Below are 20,436 nucleotides of genomic sequence, written 5' to 3'. Positions count from 1 at the left end.
CCAACACATTATTGACACGTATATTAAGCTGTGTTATAATAAATAGAAATCATAGATTATATATAAAAAGCTATTTAAGTATATAATAAAAAGACAACCACGCATACATATTGACTACTTGTTCTGAGACATGATATGAGGCTTGCATAATAGCGTTTTCAATTCCTAGTCTTCATGAATCTTATAAATTATATTTGAATTCACCTTGAATAAATTCATATGCTCTTACTACAAACCTTGTATTCTGATTTCTATGGCTACTAGGAAACTAGGGGAAAAAAAGATTGTATACTATTTGTTCTTGCATTTAATTAAACTAAAGGCGAAATTATGCTAGATAATATACTTAATCACTACTTGTATGGAGTATAAAAGATGACCAATATAGATTCTCGCATATGTTCAAAGTCTTCAAACCCATTTTAGGCTATGATTGTCTATTGATCAGTTAGTTATTAATTGTTAGTTGCATTGATATCATTTTACTAAACACCAACTTATTATTTCTCTTATTGATTATTGGTCATACTTCGTAATCTAGACTAACAAGACATCATTAAATTTTGTAATTCATAAGACTCCTTTTCAATTTGAGTACAAGTAAATGTTGTCTTTAACCTACATGCTCAAAGTACATTCAAGTCCAACGAGAAAATGCTCTTATTACCAGGAGTAGTCATGGGGATCTCAGTAGTCATGTATGCGCGTTGAGACATAAATAATTGTGAGATACATAGTAAAATAAAAAAAGTGAACTTATACATGAACTCGAAAAATGTAAGGGGGCGTTACCATTCAAAAAGAACACATACAAATCATATAGGACTATAGGAGGCAAAAGAATGCTTGATCTCATGTTTAGCGATAAGCCACCGGTAACCCTTTAGCTTTGTAGAAAGCGGCCCAAGCTTATTTATCAAGCAAAACAGATTAATACTGTTTTTGTTGGAATATCATGGGATTTCTAATTTATCTCATCTTTCCAAATCAATTACCTTATTATGGAAATCTATGACATTGGCCTAAGCATATTTGCCCGACTTAAACAACAGTGCGTTGAATATTTTTGGAGTCAAAATTTATTAGAATAAAGAATATTCTAGCTTTTATAAGTTTATAAAATCATTTAAATGTAGAATATATCATAAAAGTCACGTTTTTGGGCTTTTTGGCCCATTACCATTTACGAAAATAGATGCCTTTTAAGTATAATAGTATCTAAAATCTAATCGCCCCAATAGGCCAGTATCATTCATATTATATATAGTTAATTAATTAAGAAAATGAATATTTCTTTCAAAATAAATAAATAAATAATAATAATAATAAGAGGATGAATATGCTTCAATCTAGCATCGAATATGTCCACTTATCTTTGAACTCAGGCGACTTTTGAACTTTTTTTCCCTTGGAATGAAGAACATGTTCTTTGGAGCAATTTCTTTGATCCTTTGTGTCTGTTGTTTCATGATACTCTCTAGTTATAGGACAGTTTCAAGTTTCAACTAATATGTTATTCACATTACCCCTCGTTTTTCTTTTGCCCACTGAATTCTATTCTATACCCAGTACAGCTATATATATTTAGTTATTTACTAATATATTACTCTCTCCGTGTTTTTTAAGTGTTACAGTTTGATCGGCATATAGTTTTAGGTAGTTTAATTGACTTAAATAAAATAAGAGGTAAGTGGGGTAGTTGGAGTATTAAAAAATTGTAAAAGAAAGATAGTGAGATTAATAGTTTATTGAAAAGTAATGAATGAAAGAGGAAAGATTTAATAAAAAAAAGTAGTAGTGGATTTGGGTAGGGACCATGAAAGGAGAGATAATATGTTGATGTAGCTTTTTGCTAAAAAAGAAACTGTAACACTTATTAAAATACGGCTGGATTTGGTAAGTGTAACACTTATTAAAACATAGAGAGAGTACATGCGTTTGTATGTTTATCTCACAAGCCCTACTCGTGTCATACATGTTCCAACACGTAGATTATATGCCATGTGGATTTAAATAATTCTTGTGTAACATCATTGGTTGCATATTAATGAATACTTCACTACATATAAATAATGTATAATATAGCACCATTGTTTACGAGTGATTTATCTTACATTTTATACACCTTTGTTTGCTACGAATACTTTCACCACATAATAATATTATCTAATATCACTAGACACAAGTTGCATATTAAAGGGATCCCAAATAGAAGTGACTAGCACCAAAACAAAACTTTACCAAAGTCCACAAATGAAGAAGCATGGAGATTCGATCCACATTGAACTTGAAAATTAGCTAACATTAATGGTTGTTGAAATCAAATAGTTAGCATATTTTAAATGGAAAATTAGTCAAAAAGTTGAGTAAATTAAAAGATGGCACTAAGCTTAAAGATATTCAATGACCTTGGAAGTTACTAAGAAATTGAATATAAAACTCAACAAATAATAAGTTAGCTGAAAAGAGGAGAAACAACCATTGGAAAGCTAGTTTGAAATTGAACGAAGACACCGTTTGATATGTGAATAAAATGAATTACAATGGAAATTATTTTTCAAGGGAACACATAACTGTAATAGAATAGATGGATAAGAGGAGAGATGTTAGGAGGGAGGAAAATATTGCATTCCTTTCTTTCAAAGGAGACTGTTTTCTACTCTTTAAAAAACTATTCACTTTCGGGAAAGAACTGGATGCTCACGACAGTTAATCTTATACACAGGCCTTTCAAGAGTAATCCTAAACAATACCACAGCAAACGATTATCCGCCAATTGAATGAATTAAGACATCCTTTTTCTATAAAGGTCTTGCATATAGAGATTAGTCAGATGCATTACAACACCAACAAATGATGCAGAATCAGTTGCTTTACTAATTGCTAAACTCTTCCTATCGAACTATGCCTATGTATATGTTTTCTATATTGTCGGTCTCCATTCTAACAGGGGTCACTATAAAAGAACACAATGAGGTATAACTATAAGTATAAGTTCCTGTCAACTAGCAGTTTCATGGATGGTTATTTCGCTAGATACAGAGTTTGATTCGCATGCTATGATAGCTCTTGAGGTGGCACGAGTTTTAAGTATCATTTCCTCATACTCATCCTCGGGTTTTGACAAAGCAACGATTGCACCTCCAGCACCAATCGAAGCTTCACCCTCATGGATAACAACTGTTCTTATCACAATGTTTAAATCGAATGTCCCATTAACTGAGAAATAACCAATAGAACCGGAATAAATACCTCTAGAACAGCTCTCAAGAGAATCAAGAATCTCCATGGATCTCAACTTCGGAGCACCTGTCATGGATCCACCAGGAAACGCAGATCTGACACAATTGATAGGACTTGCATCTTCATGTTTCTTCCCTCTTATTGTACTCACCATTGTATGAACTGTAGCATAAGTCTCCACATCCATGAGATGGGGCACATGAACAGAACCAGGATCACAAACCTGTCCAAGGTCGTTTCTGAGCAGATCAACTATCATCAAATTTTCAGCCTGGTCCTTCTCACTGTCATAGTTTAGAAAAAACGTGTTATAAACAGAGGAATACGAAGAACAGTATAGACTTTTCGTCTCTAGATTAGGGTCTCCTCTAAATTGTTCCTTTTTAATTTAGGTCAACAGAGTTGTTAAAGCAAAGGAATATATTTTTTTGAAGGAATGCAAAGAAATACAAGCGTATGGATGCACTGCATACTCACAAATACAGTAAAAAGGGAAGATAATTTAAAATTTGCATATAATCAAAGTAATGGTTCATATATACCTGTACTGAAGCTGCAATTTGAGCTGTTCATCACTTTCTGGCGTTGAACCTCGAGCGACGGTACCTTTAATAGGCTTTGCTTCCAGGATACCATCTCTATCCAATTGCAGAAATCTTTCTGGAGAAGAACAGCAGATGCATAATTTCTCTTTTGGGAAGTTAAGCCATGCAGAATACGGTGCAGGATTCTGTTCTCTGAGTCTGAGGTATAGATTTAGAGGATCTACCTCGCCAATATTTTTCCTCAGCTGAGTTGTGAGACACAACTCATAACTTTCGCCATCTTTGATGTACCTAAGGCACCTCTCAACATCTTGTATGTACTGATCTCTCGATTTTTCGGAGGTGAAGCCAGCTTTAAGTGGAGAGAACATCAGAGGCCAAGTTTGTTGCTCCTTGTTACTATCTGCAACACTAAATTCCAAGCTAAGAAGCTTCAGCTGTATATCATCTAGCCATGACGATTCAGTTGAACTTTTGTCCCATAATGATACAGCATAAACATCACCATTGTGATGATCTATTGCCAAAAAGTGATCTACAAAGAAAAGGCAGGCATCTGGAGCAGAAGATTTGTGTGAATTAGATGCAGAACCACACTCAACTTTAAGATTATACCTGCAAAGTGGTAACAGTTTAGGATACTTGAATACTAGATATGGAGGCATAATTTGATTAGAATGTGGTACATTCGTTTTTCAAGACTAATCTAACATACCCAATGTAACCAATATATCCACCGCAAAAGTCAAAAGGTAGCCCTTGATAATCTTCATCATCACAATGAATTGATAAGAGATCCTGTAGTTTGGAAACCAAATTCGTATATCATATACAGCTGATACAGAAGATTTAATACTGCTACGAAATGGAAGTATAAATTGTGTATTCAAGGTTTAATCAAAATGAACATTGCAGAAGAGGCAGTCCCATTGCAATCTACAAGGACTTAAAGTTACTCAACTATGTAATATAAATTCAATTATAGAGTGAGCTCTAACGACTTAAATTTATTCACAATTATGTATTATAAGTTCAAATATAGAATGAACCTTATATGACACAATGACATACCAATGTGAACTGACTCCGGCACCAATATCTAATACATTAATGAGTTACGCAATTCTTTGATGTAATTGCAAACATTGGAAAATATAAGCTACAGTAAGCTTCTAAATTCTAAAGCAAAGTAGCTCAACAGCTAAACACCCAAACATGACAAATACTGTTTTTTAAAGATCTTCACATTTCCATCAAATCTCAGAGAATGAAGTCATTGGTATCACAGTTTTCATCTCAAAATCTTTATTAGCCCATATGCACACAGGCATATTATCCTTTTATTTTTCATTTAGTATATATTATCTTATAAAAGTTTTCTACCTAAATCAAGTATGTAATATACCTACACAGAAGTTCTGTATAATCTTCAACTTCCTTTTTTTTTTTTTTTTTTTTGAAGGGATAATCTTCAACTTCCTATTCTCCAACTGTTGATAGATTCCTATTTTCTTTAAAATTTTCAATTTCACTACCATAAATTTATTACTTGCTGATCAGAAACTAACAACAACTGGTGGCACTCCTAGAGATAGCAAAAACATGTATGTACCTACAGTTCATGAATAAAATTACGAAACTACTGGAAATATAATGATCAAGATAGTCCAATTTACATATAACAACTCACCTATACTGATCTATAATTTATACATATACTCTATACTAATCAACCATTATAACTAAATTAACAAAAAAATCTCGGTGAGAATTCTCCTTTATGTTGCTCTTAAGTGTTTTAAAGAGAAAAAAGTTCATGACAATAGCAAAATAAGTAATAAATAGTCTACTTGCTCCTAGATGAATATATACAAATCTTTCTTTCTCTTCTTTATATGTTTTGTGGGGGGGAGTGGGTAAGGTGGTGAGGCAGGTGTTGGTAGTGGAATTTTCTACCAAAGGAGTCACTTTCCCCAGGTCGTCCTACTACTAGTCTGAAATATATTAATTTTACTATGCGCATTTAGTATATATCACTCTTTCTCCACTGATCCAGAAACTAGTAATTGGAAGCAGTTATGCCTGTTTCCATATTTAAATATCCAAATGGAAACCTTGTGTAGTTAGATTAAGACTATTCAATAAGCTAGACTAGCACACGTACCTTCTCCAAGAAATCAAGAAAACCATTTTCCAAGTAAATGTTTGTAACATTGCCAAGAGCATTTGCAATTGAGAGATGACCTCCATTTCTGAACATACAATTACCACAACAGAATGCCTTAGATTTTCCAAGAAAGTAAGAGGAAAAAGAAATGAAGAAAATCAATAAGATTTAATCAGATAATGGACATTTTAAAACTTTTAATGTATCAGCTGTGATCTCAGAAGAGGAAAGGCGAGTAGAAATATAATTTCATGTCACTGAACAAAATTGCGAAGAGTACTCAAACGGTGTTTCATAGACCAAGCTTAATAGCAAAGCCAAGACTCATTTCAGTGCAAAGCTACAAATGGAGGCAAGTAGAAGATTTGGTAAAAATAACATAATCATGAAAAGGTACATAAGAAACATAGATTAGACCTTTCATCTGACAATTTGAAAGTAAGTTGCTTCCATAGAGATCCACCTTTCGTCCCCATAAATGAAAAGCGAGCTCTTCCCTGACATAGATGCAACAGAATGTTTAAACAAAAACCCACCATCATACACTACAACGATAAACAAAAATACAATAGCAAGCAAAGTCATGTACTTCCTCCGTTAATGGTTATTTGCAACAAAGGAATATTTTATATCTCACAAATAATACCCCTTTGTTGCAAATAACCATTAACGGAGGTAATAAATAAAGAGTTGTGAATTGGAGAGGGAGTATAAAACAGTATCAGAGAGCAAGTATAAAAAAAATTAAGAACCAGTAAAATGTAAAGATTTACAAACAACAACAATATGGTTCACTAATAATGTGTTAAAACCTAGTAATTAGGGTAGGTTAAATTCTAGGAAGCTTAAACAGTACACCCAAAACAGAAACGGAATAGGCCTAAACAAAAAACTGTCAGACCGACAGTTTCAGGGGTGTTGCCTCCGAACCCCCATTGGGGCCACAATCTAACAATGTGGATAAAAATTGGAAAACAAAAAGGGGCACTTCACTAAAAAGATTTCCTTTGAAAAATTATCCATAATACATATTTATTTTCATGGAGACTTTAATAGGTGATATTTTAGAATGTGCACTGACAAAATCCTCATTGTCATTTGAGTATATTCCTAGTTTCTTGAACATTTTACCTGCAAACACCATCATGTAGCATTCTGATTTTGGGTTGCTAAATGACAAAAAAAATGATGAAATCAATCTTGTTAGTTTTTTAAAATTGTCTTATATATTCAATTTAATAATTTTTATATGAACTAATGGATGTTTTCATGAGATTAGGATCGGATTCAAATTTAAATCAAAATTTATTATTATATGGAGCAGGGAACCATAATGTAGAAATCTAGTAAGCCATCCATTTGCTGAAACATTATATTGATTTAATTTTCTGCAACTTGACAAGCTTTATATATTGGGAGGAATTATTTTGCATTAACAAAGAGTAAGACCTAAAGCAAATCCAATTAATTTATCAGCATATGCATCATACTAGCACACACAAACTGACATGGATGCTTATAAGACAGAACAAAAAAGTTGTCTACTTTAAACTACAATGATTTATTATTAAAAATTATAATTCTTTTTCAACAACTCCTCTGTTAACCTAATGATAAAACAAATTTCTTCTCAAGCACTGCATATAATATCAACAAAGTGATCAAGTATAGGATCACATTCAACATACCTTTTCTATTGATGAACTGTCAAGCCAAAAGGTTTCTTCAGCGTTGCAATTTCCAAAAAGTTTGGAAAATATATTTTTCGAACCACCAACTTTGTTAGCAAGAGAATCAAGTTTATACCACCTTAATTTCAGGTGCTGAACTCTCAAACTCTTTCTTGAAAAACTTAAAAGATTGCTGATGCCAGAATGGCTAATGTGATTCTCCTTATTGATAAATGGTCTCCTTGCCAATAACTTGAGGGACTGAACTGTCTGAGGTTTCTGCATGCATACTAAATAAACTTTACTGCTCAGGTTACAAAGAGTATAAATATAAATTTTGCATAATCAGAAGTTAGCAATGACTAAATGTGTGCAAGAATTCAAAACTCAAGTGTCATTGTAAGCGATGAAATTTAAACAACCAAGCAATTACAGCACTATAGTATCTCATTAGACACTAAGATGGAATGGAAGCTTTAAAAGTTCCAAGGTAGCTACATATAATATCAGGAAAGCCACTATACCATTTAACTTTCTATTAGAAGGTGATTGCCCCAATCCTTGCCAATAATCCACAGTTAAGTCTCTGAAATTCATAAACATCTGCCTCCCATAATTGGTTGCAACACTCTCGGGATGAAACTGGAAGTATATATAAGCTCTCATCAGGCATATAGTCATTATCAAGTTATAAAAATGAAAGGCATATTAGCATATAAAGCACCTGCAAGCCATAATGAGGTCTGCTGATATGCCTTATACCCATGAGAACTTTTTCACTATCTACACAGTCTCCATGAAAAGAGGGTAAAGATCTTTCATTTCCAAGATAAGCAGGTGAATACTTCATGCTCATTTTCTGGATTCCCTTGTTAGTATGGGAATCAGGGATCAAGTAAGATGTATCAAGAAAAGAAAGTGTGTTACTTGAACAGGTCCATGCTGTGGGAACAAGTTCTTTAGGTAATGTGTCCTCGTCTATAACAAGAGAATGATAACGAACAACCTGCAGCACCACAGCAAAGAGATCAATGATGAGCAACTTCTTAGGTGGAAACAAATCTTGGATAAGCTATAGCAGCCAAGTGTAATTTTTTCTGCTACGTGTCACGACTAACACTATTCCAGTATCAAACCATTTTAAACGATTGTCCAAGTCAAACAAATGTATCAGATAATTTAAATATTATCAAAGTATGGAAAAATATAACATATAAAATTGACAAACAATAGAGGGAACTTTTTTTTTTTTTTACTAAACGTCAAATACATGAGAACACAGCCTTCATGTAAGATATACTAGATCACTATGCAAGGTAACAATATCAAAAATTCATTAATTACTTAAAATGATGCAGGAACATCCATGAAACCTATGGTATACATTGATATGAACCGCTTGGTGGGCATGGTGGCTTTTTTGGCTCCAAATGACTATTGGGATGAGTAATCTATTTTGTGTCGTGGATGAATTGAATAATGATGATCCTTGTGTCTTGTAATTTCAGTTGGTGGTTGGACATGGAAACAAAGAAATAAGGGTGAAAATTGAAAGGCTATAACTTGTTCAAAAACGGATTACTCAACTTCAAACAGCAATATCTTTGGTTATGAAAGTAGAGTCCAAGAGCTTTACGTCAATAGCTCATAAGCCCAGTTTGAGCAAGTACGAATAAGTTATAAGCATTTGAAGTTAAGTTGTTCAGGCTAAGTTTGCCCAAACCTACTTTGGAGTTCATTCAAACTTTTTGTCAAAAGAATTGAGAAGTTGAGCTTCAGGAAGGTTTGCTCAAACCTCTACATGGTTCAACTGAACATTTGGACAGGTTCTCCTGAACCTACCTACGGTTCACCAGAACAATTAAGCGGTCACATGTTACTTGTTAGTCTTTGTATTTTGCACTTTTGGACATTTTTATGTTAATTTTAAGCTTAAGATAGTAGGTTTTATAGACACCATATAGGCATATACAAGGAGAAGAGAAACTCTTGTAATTCAACTTATGCCTCTTTTAAACTATGGATGAGAATGTTCTCTCTCCTCTATAATCTTGGTGATTATTACAAATCTTGTGATTTATATTCAATTTAGCCAAAATATTGTGAGAGGCCAAAATTGAGACCCTTGATTACATCAATCTTGGTGGTTAGTGTATCAAGAAATACCTTTGTTGCTTTTCTTCTATTTTCCCACACAATTTCACAAATTCAAGCAAGTTTGGAACTTTGAGTTTGAAGAATTAATTGCAAGTTTATTGTTTGCTAATTATTTTACATCATAAGTGGAAAAAACATACATATAAGTTTTTTAAATGGCCCTACATTTTCTCATTTTCTAAATGTTATTAGATGATAAGAAACTTTCTTAGGTAGGTTGAACCAAAATTGAACCCTAATACAAGTTCTCAAATCCAATTTGAAATCCACAAAATTTTTAAAACCAATCGTTTCAAATTTTTAATAATACAAGTGTATGTGGGGGACTCAGATCCCAGTGACCAAATCTTACATCTGGAATATAGTTTGTTTCATAGCCTGACAAGACAGGATCCTAATTTGCTTAGAATAACAAACTACACACACAGCCATTAATTCATATAAACCATTAAATCTCCCCATATCTTTGTCCAACTTCATGACAGCGCAAATTTAGCTGTCAATTTTATCACTAAGAAAAATAGGTGAAGTTTCACAACGAAAATTTGCCAGTAGATTCAGAACAATGTAAACATTTCCCTTCCAATCAACTAACCTTGAAACCAGAATTTCTCCCAGAAGGAATGTTGTCAAATTGTCTACTACCATCATGTTCAATCTCACTGCAATGGGTATAATCAATGGAAGAAAAAAAAAATACATATAAGAAAACATTTCATAACAAGACTTCGAGTTCATTTTTATGCTTAAAAATAATCTTTACTAAATTACCACAAGCAGATGACATAGCAAGTACCTCAAGCGTCCATGAATAGGTTGAGCTGCATGTACAATCTGAGCACCGTGAACGTATCCTAAGGCCTGCCAGAGCACAATGCAATTAAAAACAGAGAGCTTGACACTTAGGATGAGAAATATACTACCCATATGCATAAAAATGGTTTAAAGAAATATGCTCTTAACGTAGAGCGCTAGAACTTATAAGGAATAGATCCACTATCTAAAGCATCCAAACTAACAGAACATGGTCTTCCTTATTAGCCTCTTCAGAGGACAGCTTCCTTGATTTGGCTTTTTTTAAAACTACTTCAAGTAAATAAGAGAACCAAAAATCCCCTTTTTCACTTAAATAGATTCCTAAATTCCTAAACCTTCTTTAGTTCCTCTTTAAATCCACCAGAATTTTGGTTCAATCAATAAATTTTCATGTATAACAATCATAACTTGTCCTCTGTAGGTATAGAGCCTTAAATTTTCATGTATACCTAGAAACAAAAGAGTGTATGACAGTTAATTCTCAGATTTTTACATATACTAGTGGTTAATAACATTCAACTGATTCAAGTAATAATGCAGTTATGTCGGCTGTGAAGTGCCAACAGCCAGAGATGTCAGAGATAAGCTGATGCATAGCAGACGCCATAACTTCACCTGTGTCATGGTATCTCGGTGTGCACACCAATAAAGAAGATAAAGTAAACACGAGGACTCTTGGAAGGGGAATGGAGATTTGTGTTTAGACTTTAGGATTAGTAATATTTTCCAACAATTTCATGAATTTTCCTCTTTTCTTTTGGCAAAATCTCTCATTCCAGCCATCGTTTCTAATCCAGTAATCATACCACGATATACCCCATTGGAGCCACTAGAAATACAGGACTTATCTCAAGTAAGAAAGGGCTCACACAAAAAGATATAAGCAAACAATGGACACACACCATCAAACAGCCTAAACCTGTGTGTTTCACGGATACTAAACGATATCCATGAAACTAAAACCTAAAAGAGCAAAGCCTGAAATTTTCCCTGAAATGTACCCTTTCTTCCATATGCTTTCCTAAATTTACTACTACCTCTATTTCCAAAAGTTCTTTACTGTTACTATTTGCACACAATTGACGCAATTGGAGAGAGAGTGTTGATGGTGTGTGAGAGTAAGAAAAGGTGGACATAGTGAGAGAATTGAAAAAAGTGGGTGTGAGAAAAAGGTTGAAAATGTAAGAGTGATGGGTGAGAAGATGTAAACATTGTAAGGGGCATAGGTATAAAATGGGATACAACAATAATGTAAAAAACTTTCAGGAACTAACAAAAACGGAAAGCATAAAGAACTTTCAGGGACGGAGGTAGTAGTTGTGACAAATTGAAGCAAATATAGTGCACCATGCACCATCAGATTGCTCTTAAAGATAATTTTTAACAGCAAAGCCAGAGATTCAGGAACTTCCTGAATTTATTTTCTTCCAAATGCTTTCTTGATCCTACTAGTGGCCAGTTCTCCCTCCAAACTTTCCCTCTCCAATCAATGCTTACCAGCAACAACACGAAAGACAGACAACTATACCCAAAAGCTAGCCACACATTACTAAATCCTATATATCTGTGTTCTCTTGCACTGTCTAACTGTCTTGCCTAGTGTGGAAATGCCAATAGGAGTACAGGACAATTTAAAGGACCATCTCTGTTTCTCCCTCTCTCCCTCCCTTTGTAAGTTATCTCCTCTTCTCTGTTTTCTTTGAATCCAGCACATTTGCTGGCCTTCATTGTATCAACCTGTTGCAGGAGCTAAGCTCTACTGCAATAGTTATCCCAAAAATAGGGCTCAACAGAAGGGTAGAGAGAGAGAGAGAGAGAGAGAGAGAGAGAGAGAGAGAGGAATGAATTATATTATGTTTGCTGAATGCCCTTACAATGATAGAAGTTGATTAATTTATAATTCAACTCAACTTCAATCACCAAACAACTTAACAGAAAGAATAAGGAAACATAACAGAAACAGTTACAAGGTAGTTATAACTGCTTTTCCTCTCAAAACAGAATTTATAAGAGTTGATTAAAAAATCAACTAGCTTATACGCTTATCACAGCCCCAAACTAGATTCAAGGTAAAAAAAATCCTGATGTTATTGCGTTATCCTTAGTGCCGGCTAGAACTAAGATCTTGTACACATCTGATCTGCTCCTCATTATACAAATATCAAATTTCACAACATAACACACCCAATCCAATCCGGAAAAATGTTTTTCTTACATATTAGTGTAATCAATGTTTTTTCAAACCAAGAGATGCAATTAGACCAGATCAAACCTTAAAAGTTTCAGCATGAAGATAGCATAGCCTAAGTCAGTCTGCAGCTTATCCATTACAACATCTTGTTTTTTATCTTCCATCTAAGGTGCTGACCAAAGAGTTTATATGTTGCGTTGAGACAAATTACAAACAGTAAGCGGAAAAATGTGGCAATTCTTTTATTAATTAATACACTAAACTCTACCTGATGTCCAAGGCAAACACCCAAAATTGGTATATCACTACATTCAAGCAGCAGCCGAAGGCATAACCCTGAAAATGAAAATGCAAATCACAATCAGATACTGAAAATGCACTTTTGTCTACCAGTGGCAACTATCTAAGATTGCAGCATTAAACAATTTTGGGCAGACATATCATTACTAAACTTTATAAATCGGCTCAATAATCTTTGAAACAAGCACAATTCAAACATATGAAGATGTAAAATAATTAAAGTGACTCGCATCACCTCTATTGAAAGCAAGTTGAGCAAAATAGTCTCACGACTCTCACCTATATCAGCAGCACACATTGGAGAACCAGGGCCAGGTGATATGACGATATTATCAAAGGCTCTTTCCTCATATAAGTAATAGTAAGCTTCTTCCCATGTCCATTCGTCATTGCGCACAACAACAGGAGGAACTGATATAACAATTAACACATAGTGAAAGCTGTCAGCACAGTCATCTCCATGTGTAGAATATTATATTCATAGTTGATCTATAAGCCTCTAAGATCTAAAGTAAATCTAAGGATGCGGCTGAAAAACATTTGCTAACGTTAACAACAACCTAATAAACGCATGATCAATACTCAAAAGAATACTAAATCATCAGTTCAACCAAAGAGCGAACAACTGGCAGACAATGATAAAACTATCTTCAATGTATACATTAACAAAAGTTACTAAGCATTTAAAACAATCGAGGAAATCTAGCATTTTCTTGAAGGATGAAGTCAATAGTATCTCATGCAAAGTAATAATGGATTGTCAAACAGCCTAAACATAAAACCACACATTCTAAGAACTCGAAGATTTACCCACTTCAATGCCCCAAAGCCACCATAAATGAGCTCCTATATCCCACGAGATTAAAATTTGGAAGTTGTACAACCAAGGGGAAATTCATGTTCCCACACAGTAATAGATGATACATATTTCCTACAAAGTATACACTACATTCATGACAAAGCACATGATTTTAAAATATCGACCTACAAGAGAATCAACAAGACAGTTTACTATGAAAATATATGTTCTTCGTCAACATGTTAGAGACAACACAAGCTCAAAGATCAATATACCTACAATAAATCAAATGCAATGTAAGTCATAGAGAAAAGGGCAATGATGATTCATACCCTTATTGATGACAGACAGCTCTTGATAAATGTTGAATGTGTAGCTATCATAATTATCAATCAACAAAGTCCTAACACACTCCAAATTCCGATTCGCATGCATCTCTTTCCACTTCTTCTTACTCTTGGACACCTCCTGCAATTTTTCAGCAGCCAAATGGCTCGACGAGGCTACAACAGCTCTCTGAGCATCATAACTACAATTATGAGACTCATCCTTTTTAACCGGCAACACAGATGCCTTAGGCAAAGGAACTTTTGTTCTGTTGGAACGAAAACCCTCCGGATGAGGATTTTTCGCCTCCAAAGATGACGAACACCACAAACTAAAGCTCATTTCTCCTTTTTACAAATTAAGCTGATCAATTCACCAAAAACAAATCAATGACTTATTTTTGACTAAGTTTTATCACAGCATTAATCATCATTTATTTAATTCAAAATCAACCAATACATACTTATCAACAAACAACACCAAAATTAATTGGAAGCACATCAGCCAGCAGCACAATGAGTTACTTTTTAAAAAAAATCGAACTTGAGTTCGAGTTCGCAAAATCATCAATACACCAAGTTGGAAATTAGATTTCTTTCTCAAATAATCGAAATTGAGTGAGAAATTATACACGTAGAAATAAAGAAAAGCTAATCCTGCAAACAAACAAGACTTAATCACTCAAATAAATATCAAACACATCTACAAAAATCAGTTACGTTATAACAAATTAATGAAGTAACTTTCTACAAAGTACAACAATCAACTACCTAAGCAGTCAACTATTTAAACTAAATTTATTTACAACTAATCATTTCTTTAACACAACATCTAATTTGATGGGAAGCACATCAGCGATCAGCAAATTGAATTTTTTTGAACAAAAATCAAACTTGCATTCAATTTAAGTTGGACTTCGCGATTTCAAAATCAACTTATAAATTTGAATATATCAACTTTACTAAGAATGTGAAATACGAGAAATTCAGACAAATTGGGAAATAAATTATAAAACATGCAAACAAAAAACTTAAATAAAAAATCAATCACACTAATTTTTTACTAAGATAATACTACTCCGTAACATTAATCATCCTTTTAATCAAAAATCAACCAATACATACGTAATCAACATAAAACATCTGAATTAATGTCATCACATAAAAAATAAAATAAAATAAAAAAATATAAAAATCGAACTACTTGAGAGTTCGAGTTCGTCAATTCAAATTCAATCAATGAAACTAAAATGTAAATTAGATTTCACTTCAAACAAATCAAAATTTACATAGAAATTCAATTCAGAAAAAAAAAAATCATCAAATATGTAAAAGAATAAAATTTAAGCATGCAAATAAAAATGAATTAAAATTACGGAGCACAATTGCACAAATAACAAATCAAAAACAAAACATTGAACTAAGCAAAAAAAAAGAAGAGTAAGAAATGTACCGGAAAGAGAGTTAGGCGGAAGTAAAAGAGCGGCGAGATATAGAGAGAAAGTAGAATGGCAAAGATTGTGAAGAAGGAATAAGGCGGTGACGGAGGCGGCGGAGATGGCGGTGGAGGAGGAGGAGGAGGAAGAAAGAGAGACGAAGAGCAAAAGCTAAAAACGTCTCTCTTTCTTTGTTTTATTTTTTCAATTGAATTGAATGAAAATGTGTGTGATGTTTCTTTGGTGTGTGTGCGGCAACTCTACAAGTAGTAAAAACTCTTACCACACCAACACCATCCATGCAAAGCTAGTGGCCCGTGCCACCCGTTACACTCTTTTTTTGTTTTTCTTTTCACCACACTAAATTTTATTTTAGGAAAATTTGTCAGAAAAAACCTTTTAAAAGGCTCATTTTGCAAGAAAAAACCTTTTAAAGCATTCTTTGTTTAAAAAAACCTCGACGATCACTTTTTTTGTTGAATGAAACCTGAGTCTTCTTTTCCGGCTTTGACCATGACTTTCAGGCGTTGACTCCCCTATTTTCCTACTTGCTGCCCTTTATTTTGTTATTTGCACTCCCCTTCTAATTGTTCCCCTAATTTTCCCTCCAACTAAGTTGCTCTGTATTCCCTCTCTCATCTCTCTCTCCTCTACTCCATGAATGCTCTGCAAAACTATCCCATCAAAATGGGTTTCTCCCTCTCTCTCTCTGCTCGCAATTAATACATGATCAATAAAATACGGTAAGTGTTAAGTAATCTATTGTATGTTCGAAAATAGCCCAAAAAAATTGGGGTTTTACTTTGTTCAAGACAAGCAAAGTTGCTCACTTTTTTTTTTACTGTATTCAATGGGTAAAGGTCGAAGGAAGACGACGCTTGGACGCAAATCAAACTTTCCCAATTACGTAGTGAAGTACAAAGCCAGGTATGTTCTTCATTTGCGCAATTTGCGTGTCAATTGGTAGATAATATCACCAAAAATCAGCGTAAATCAAACATAATTAACCTAATTGTTGTTGGTTGCTCATTGATTTTGATCTGTGATGGCTTAATTGATACATGCAAACTTGTTTTTGCTTATAAATTGATTTGAATTGTGACTTTGTTGCCCTAGATAATTGAATTTCTGGAATTTTGTTGTTGTTGGTGTGTTTATCAGGTTTAATGGTAGAGTAAATGTGTTTGAACCTCGATTTATATTCATGGAACCTATTAACATTAGGATGTACTATGGTGGTCATTTTGTGACTAAGAAAAACACTACAACTTATGAGAGAAAACCAAATGTAGACCCAACAAAGTGGGGGATGGCATTACGTGTGAATGTGGAGGAGGTTTGCTATTTTGAGTTTGCATACTGGATTAAGTCTGATTTAGGCTTTGATGAGATTGGGGAAATTTGGTATAGAAAAAAGGGATGCTCTTTACACACTGGGAGGGCTAAAATAGAGGGAGATAAAGACATAGCAGAGTTTCTTGATGCACCTGAGAAGGATGGCTTTTACCACTTGTATGTTGTGCATGCAGAGAAGGTGGATGATGTTAATAGGAGGTTAATATATGGGCCAGGTGTTGGTTTTTATACAGATAGTGAGAGCATTAGTGAGAAAGGCAGTGAGATGGCAAGCAATGGGGGTAGTGTGTCATTAAATAATGTAGAGGGGGGTCCACAAACACAAAAAGAGCATGACTCTCAAACTAAAAACCCTAGATCTGAGTTGCCTGGTAGTCAAAGTGCATTTCACCAAACAGTTTCTGAAAATGTTCTCCCTCTCAAAAAAACAAAGCTTCCAATAATTTCTGCAACCAAAAAACCACCCACCCAAATTATTGACATAAGTACCCCTTCCAATTCTGCCAATAGCTTCCCTGTTCTTCCAGATTTAGGGGTTCTTCCTACACTGTCTACATTGCCAGAAACAAACCCAGAAATAGGCATTGAACAATTGATGCTCAATGATTTTGAATTTACAAACCTGACTGATACAGATGATGATGAGGAGTTAGCTGGGGGTGAGGAGTTAGCAGGGGGTGAGGATTTAGTGGAAGATGATGCTGATTTAAGTGAGAATGATTATGAGGACAAAGATGATGATGATTTGTTTGATGAGTTTGTGGATCATGACATACAAGAGAGGGTGACTAGGAGTTTAGGGGGTCTGTCAACTGCAGTTTTAGATGATGGTGGATATGATGTTGAGGATGGTTTGCAGATTGGAGATGATGAGGACATTGTGGACTCAGATGGTGAAGTACTTAGTGAGGTAGGTTCTGATGATGAGGGGCCAGTGTATCCTGAGTTCAACCCAGAGGTTGATTTCAAGGGCAAAGTGGTGTTGACTAAAGGCTTGAAATTCCCAACTAACAAGTGCTTTAGGAGGGCTTTACAATATCATGCAATTGACCATGGTTATGACTTTTATTTTCTACATAACAACAACCAAAGAGTGAGTGCATATTGTGCTCATAGATGTGGGTGTCCTTGGAAGAGAGCTAGAATTTTGGAATGCACATGCAAGGCAAAAAGAAAGTGTAGGTTTAAGATACATTGCAGAAAGTTAAAAGGTGAGGCAACTTGGCAAATTAAGAGTTTAAGGCTTAAGCATATATGTGGGCACCAAGTTAAGAACTCAAAGATAACTTCACAGTACCTAGCTGAGAGGTACCTTGAAGACTGGAGGGATGACCCCACTTGGAAGTTAGGTGCATTCATTAAAAGGGCAAGAAGAGAGTGTAAAGTAGAAATAGGCTACTACTTAGCATGGTATGCTAGGCAGAGGGCTTTCAAGATGATTTTTGGAGATGCAGATTTAGAATATGAGAAGGTTTGGGACTATGCAGCTGCCATATTGAAGTATAACCCAGGTAGTACAGCAATTGTGAAGGTAGATGGAGTGCAAAACCCCCAACCTGTATTCCAGAGATTATATGTGTGCTTGCAAGCCTGCAAGCAGGGATTCATGGCAGGATGCAGACCCATCTTGGGAGTGGATGGTGCTCACTTGAAGGGGGCATATCCAGGCATCCTTTTGACAGCAGTAGGGAAAGATGGCAACAACAACATCTTCCCTGTAGCCTGGGCAGTTGTAGAGGTGGAAAATGGAGAGACTTGGACCTGGTTTTTGGAGCTACTAAGGAAGGACATTGCATCAGTTGCAGATTCTGTCACTTGGGTTCATGAAGCTGATGAACTCACTTACATGAGTGACAGGCAAAAGGTAATTATATTGCTAAATGTTTAGTCCATTTTTCATATCAATATCAAATTTAGTTTGCTAATTGCTTGCTGGAATATTTGGAAACAGGGACTATTGGATGCATTTGCTACAGTGATGCCTAATGCAGATACTAGGTACTGTTGTAGGCACATTTGGAGCAATTTCAAGAATAAATTCCCTGGGACTGTATACAAGGAGCATTTTTGGAAAGCTGCAAGATCAACTACAGAGGTACATGGCATAGTGTAGTATTCTTTGGTTACATATACATATTATTCTAAGACCCTAACACTTGTTATGTTGCTGTTGTTGTCCATAGCATCATTTCAAGCAGCATATGGAACAGATCAAGAAGCTCAGTGCAGATGCATACAACTACTTAAATGCCATTCCACCTGCTCATTGGTCAAGGCACAAGTTCAGCTCTCATTCCAAGTCAGGGATGCTCTTGAACAACTGTTGTGAGAGCTTCAACAATGTTCTCAGAGAAGCTAGAACTAAGCCTATTCTGCAACTGATGGAGTGGGTAAGAAGATATGTTATGGGAAGGTTTTTTGCAAAAAAGGAAGGGCTCAAGCATTTCACTGGTTTGATTATGCCAACTGTTTTGAAGTTTGTGCATAGAGGTTTGCAACAAGTGTCCAACATGAGGGTTACTCAAGCTGACTTGATGGAATTTGAATGTGATGACTCAGAAGACACTTATGTTGTAAACCTAGAAACCAAATCTTGCAGCTGCAACAGATGGACACTTATGGGTATTCCCTGCTGGCATGCACTTGCCTGTATTCAATTGAGAAGGCTGGACATAGAGCAGTTCATTCACCCAGCTTATCATGTGGAGACATACACCAAGACATATGCTCCAACCTTTAAAGCAATGCCAGGTCATCAACAATGGGAAGTCACCCCTTATCCAAAACCATTACCTCCTCCTCACAGAAACCTACCTGGAAGGCCTTCAAGTAAAAAGAGGAAGAAAGAAGCTGGAGAAGAGAAAAAAATGAAGACTGTGAAAAGGGCAAAAGTGCAAAATAAATGTTCTAACTGTGGTGGGTTGGGGCATTACAAGAATAAGTGCCCAACCCCACCTATTGAAAAGCCAAAGAGGCCTCCAGGAAGACCAAAGAAAGGTGCAGCAACAGGGCAACCAGTAACAGGGCAAGCAGCAGAAGCTACCTCATCTCAGCCTTCACAGCAGACCATCTCACTGTCTGCACCACATGGAACCCAGAATGGTACCTGAATATTGCTATGAAGCTTAACATGTTTATTGTTTTGTTAAAAAATTTGTGTACTTGGTCATAATAGTGTTTATGTGAACAATGTTGCAACTTTTGCCTTTACCAAGCTTAACAACATTGGTACTTGGAACAAATTTTTTGTGAACAAACTCATGATGTGGAGATCTGTTTATGATCACATCATTTTGTGTAATGTTATGAATGATTTCAAAATTATTGTAGCTATAAATAAGCTGTTTTTGCTTGCTTTGTTTTGGGTTAGTTATACCACTAATCAAATAGTATAAAGGACTAATTAAGGAACATGAACCAAAAATTGTTT

General features: G+C 34.9%; 1 protein-coding gene across 2 annotated transcripts; it reads right to left on the bottom strand.

Annotated features, from left to right (window-relative positions):
- Positions 1-2,668: 2,668 nt before the first annotated feature.
- On the bottom strand, positions 2,669-15,806 carry LOC145597918 (aminodeoxychorismate synthase, chloroplastic-like). Of its 2 annotated transcripts, XM_081654189.1 has the most exons (15): positions 15,668-15,806; positions 14,221-14,578; positions 13,369-13,500; positions 13,058-13,125; positions 10,579-10,643; positions 10,378-10,444; positions 8,553-8,631; positions 8,350-8,417; positions 8,150-8,267; positions 7,644-7,915; positions 6,373-6,452; positions 5,953-6,040; positions 4,504-4,586; positions 3,786-4,403; positions 2,669-3,527 (listed from the first exon to the last, which is right to left on the bottom strand). In XM_081654189.1, exons 2-15 carry the CDS (start codon positions 14,555-14,557, stop codon positions 3,002-3,004), a joined length of 2,601 nt encoding a protein of 866 aa, XP_081510315.1. In that variant the 5' UTR covers positions 14,558-14,578; positions 15,668-15,806; the 3' UTR covers positions 2,669-3,001. The 2 variants fall into 2 exon arrangements, with proteins under 2 accessions (XP_081510315.1, XP_081510314.1); XM_081654188.1 differs by having other exon boundaries at positions 2,670-3,527; positions 8,350-8,631.
- Between the last annotated feature and the right edge of the window lie 4,630 nt (positions 15,807-20,436).

This window comes from Chenopodium album, chromosome 20 (genome assembly GCF_948465745.1).
Source record: "Chenopodium album chromosome 20, dcCheAlbu1.1, whole genome shotgun sequence".
Classification (NCBI taxonomy): Eukaryota; Viridiplantae; Streptophyta; class Magnoliopsida; order Caryophyllales; family Amaranthaceae; genus Chenopodium; species Chenopodium album.
The sequence above is the reverse complement of the archived record's forward strand: the minus strand, read 5'-3'. Positions and strand labels throughout refer to the sequence as shown.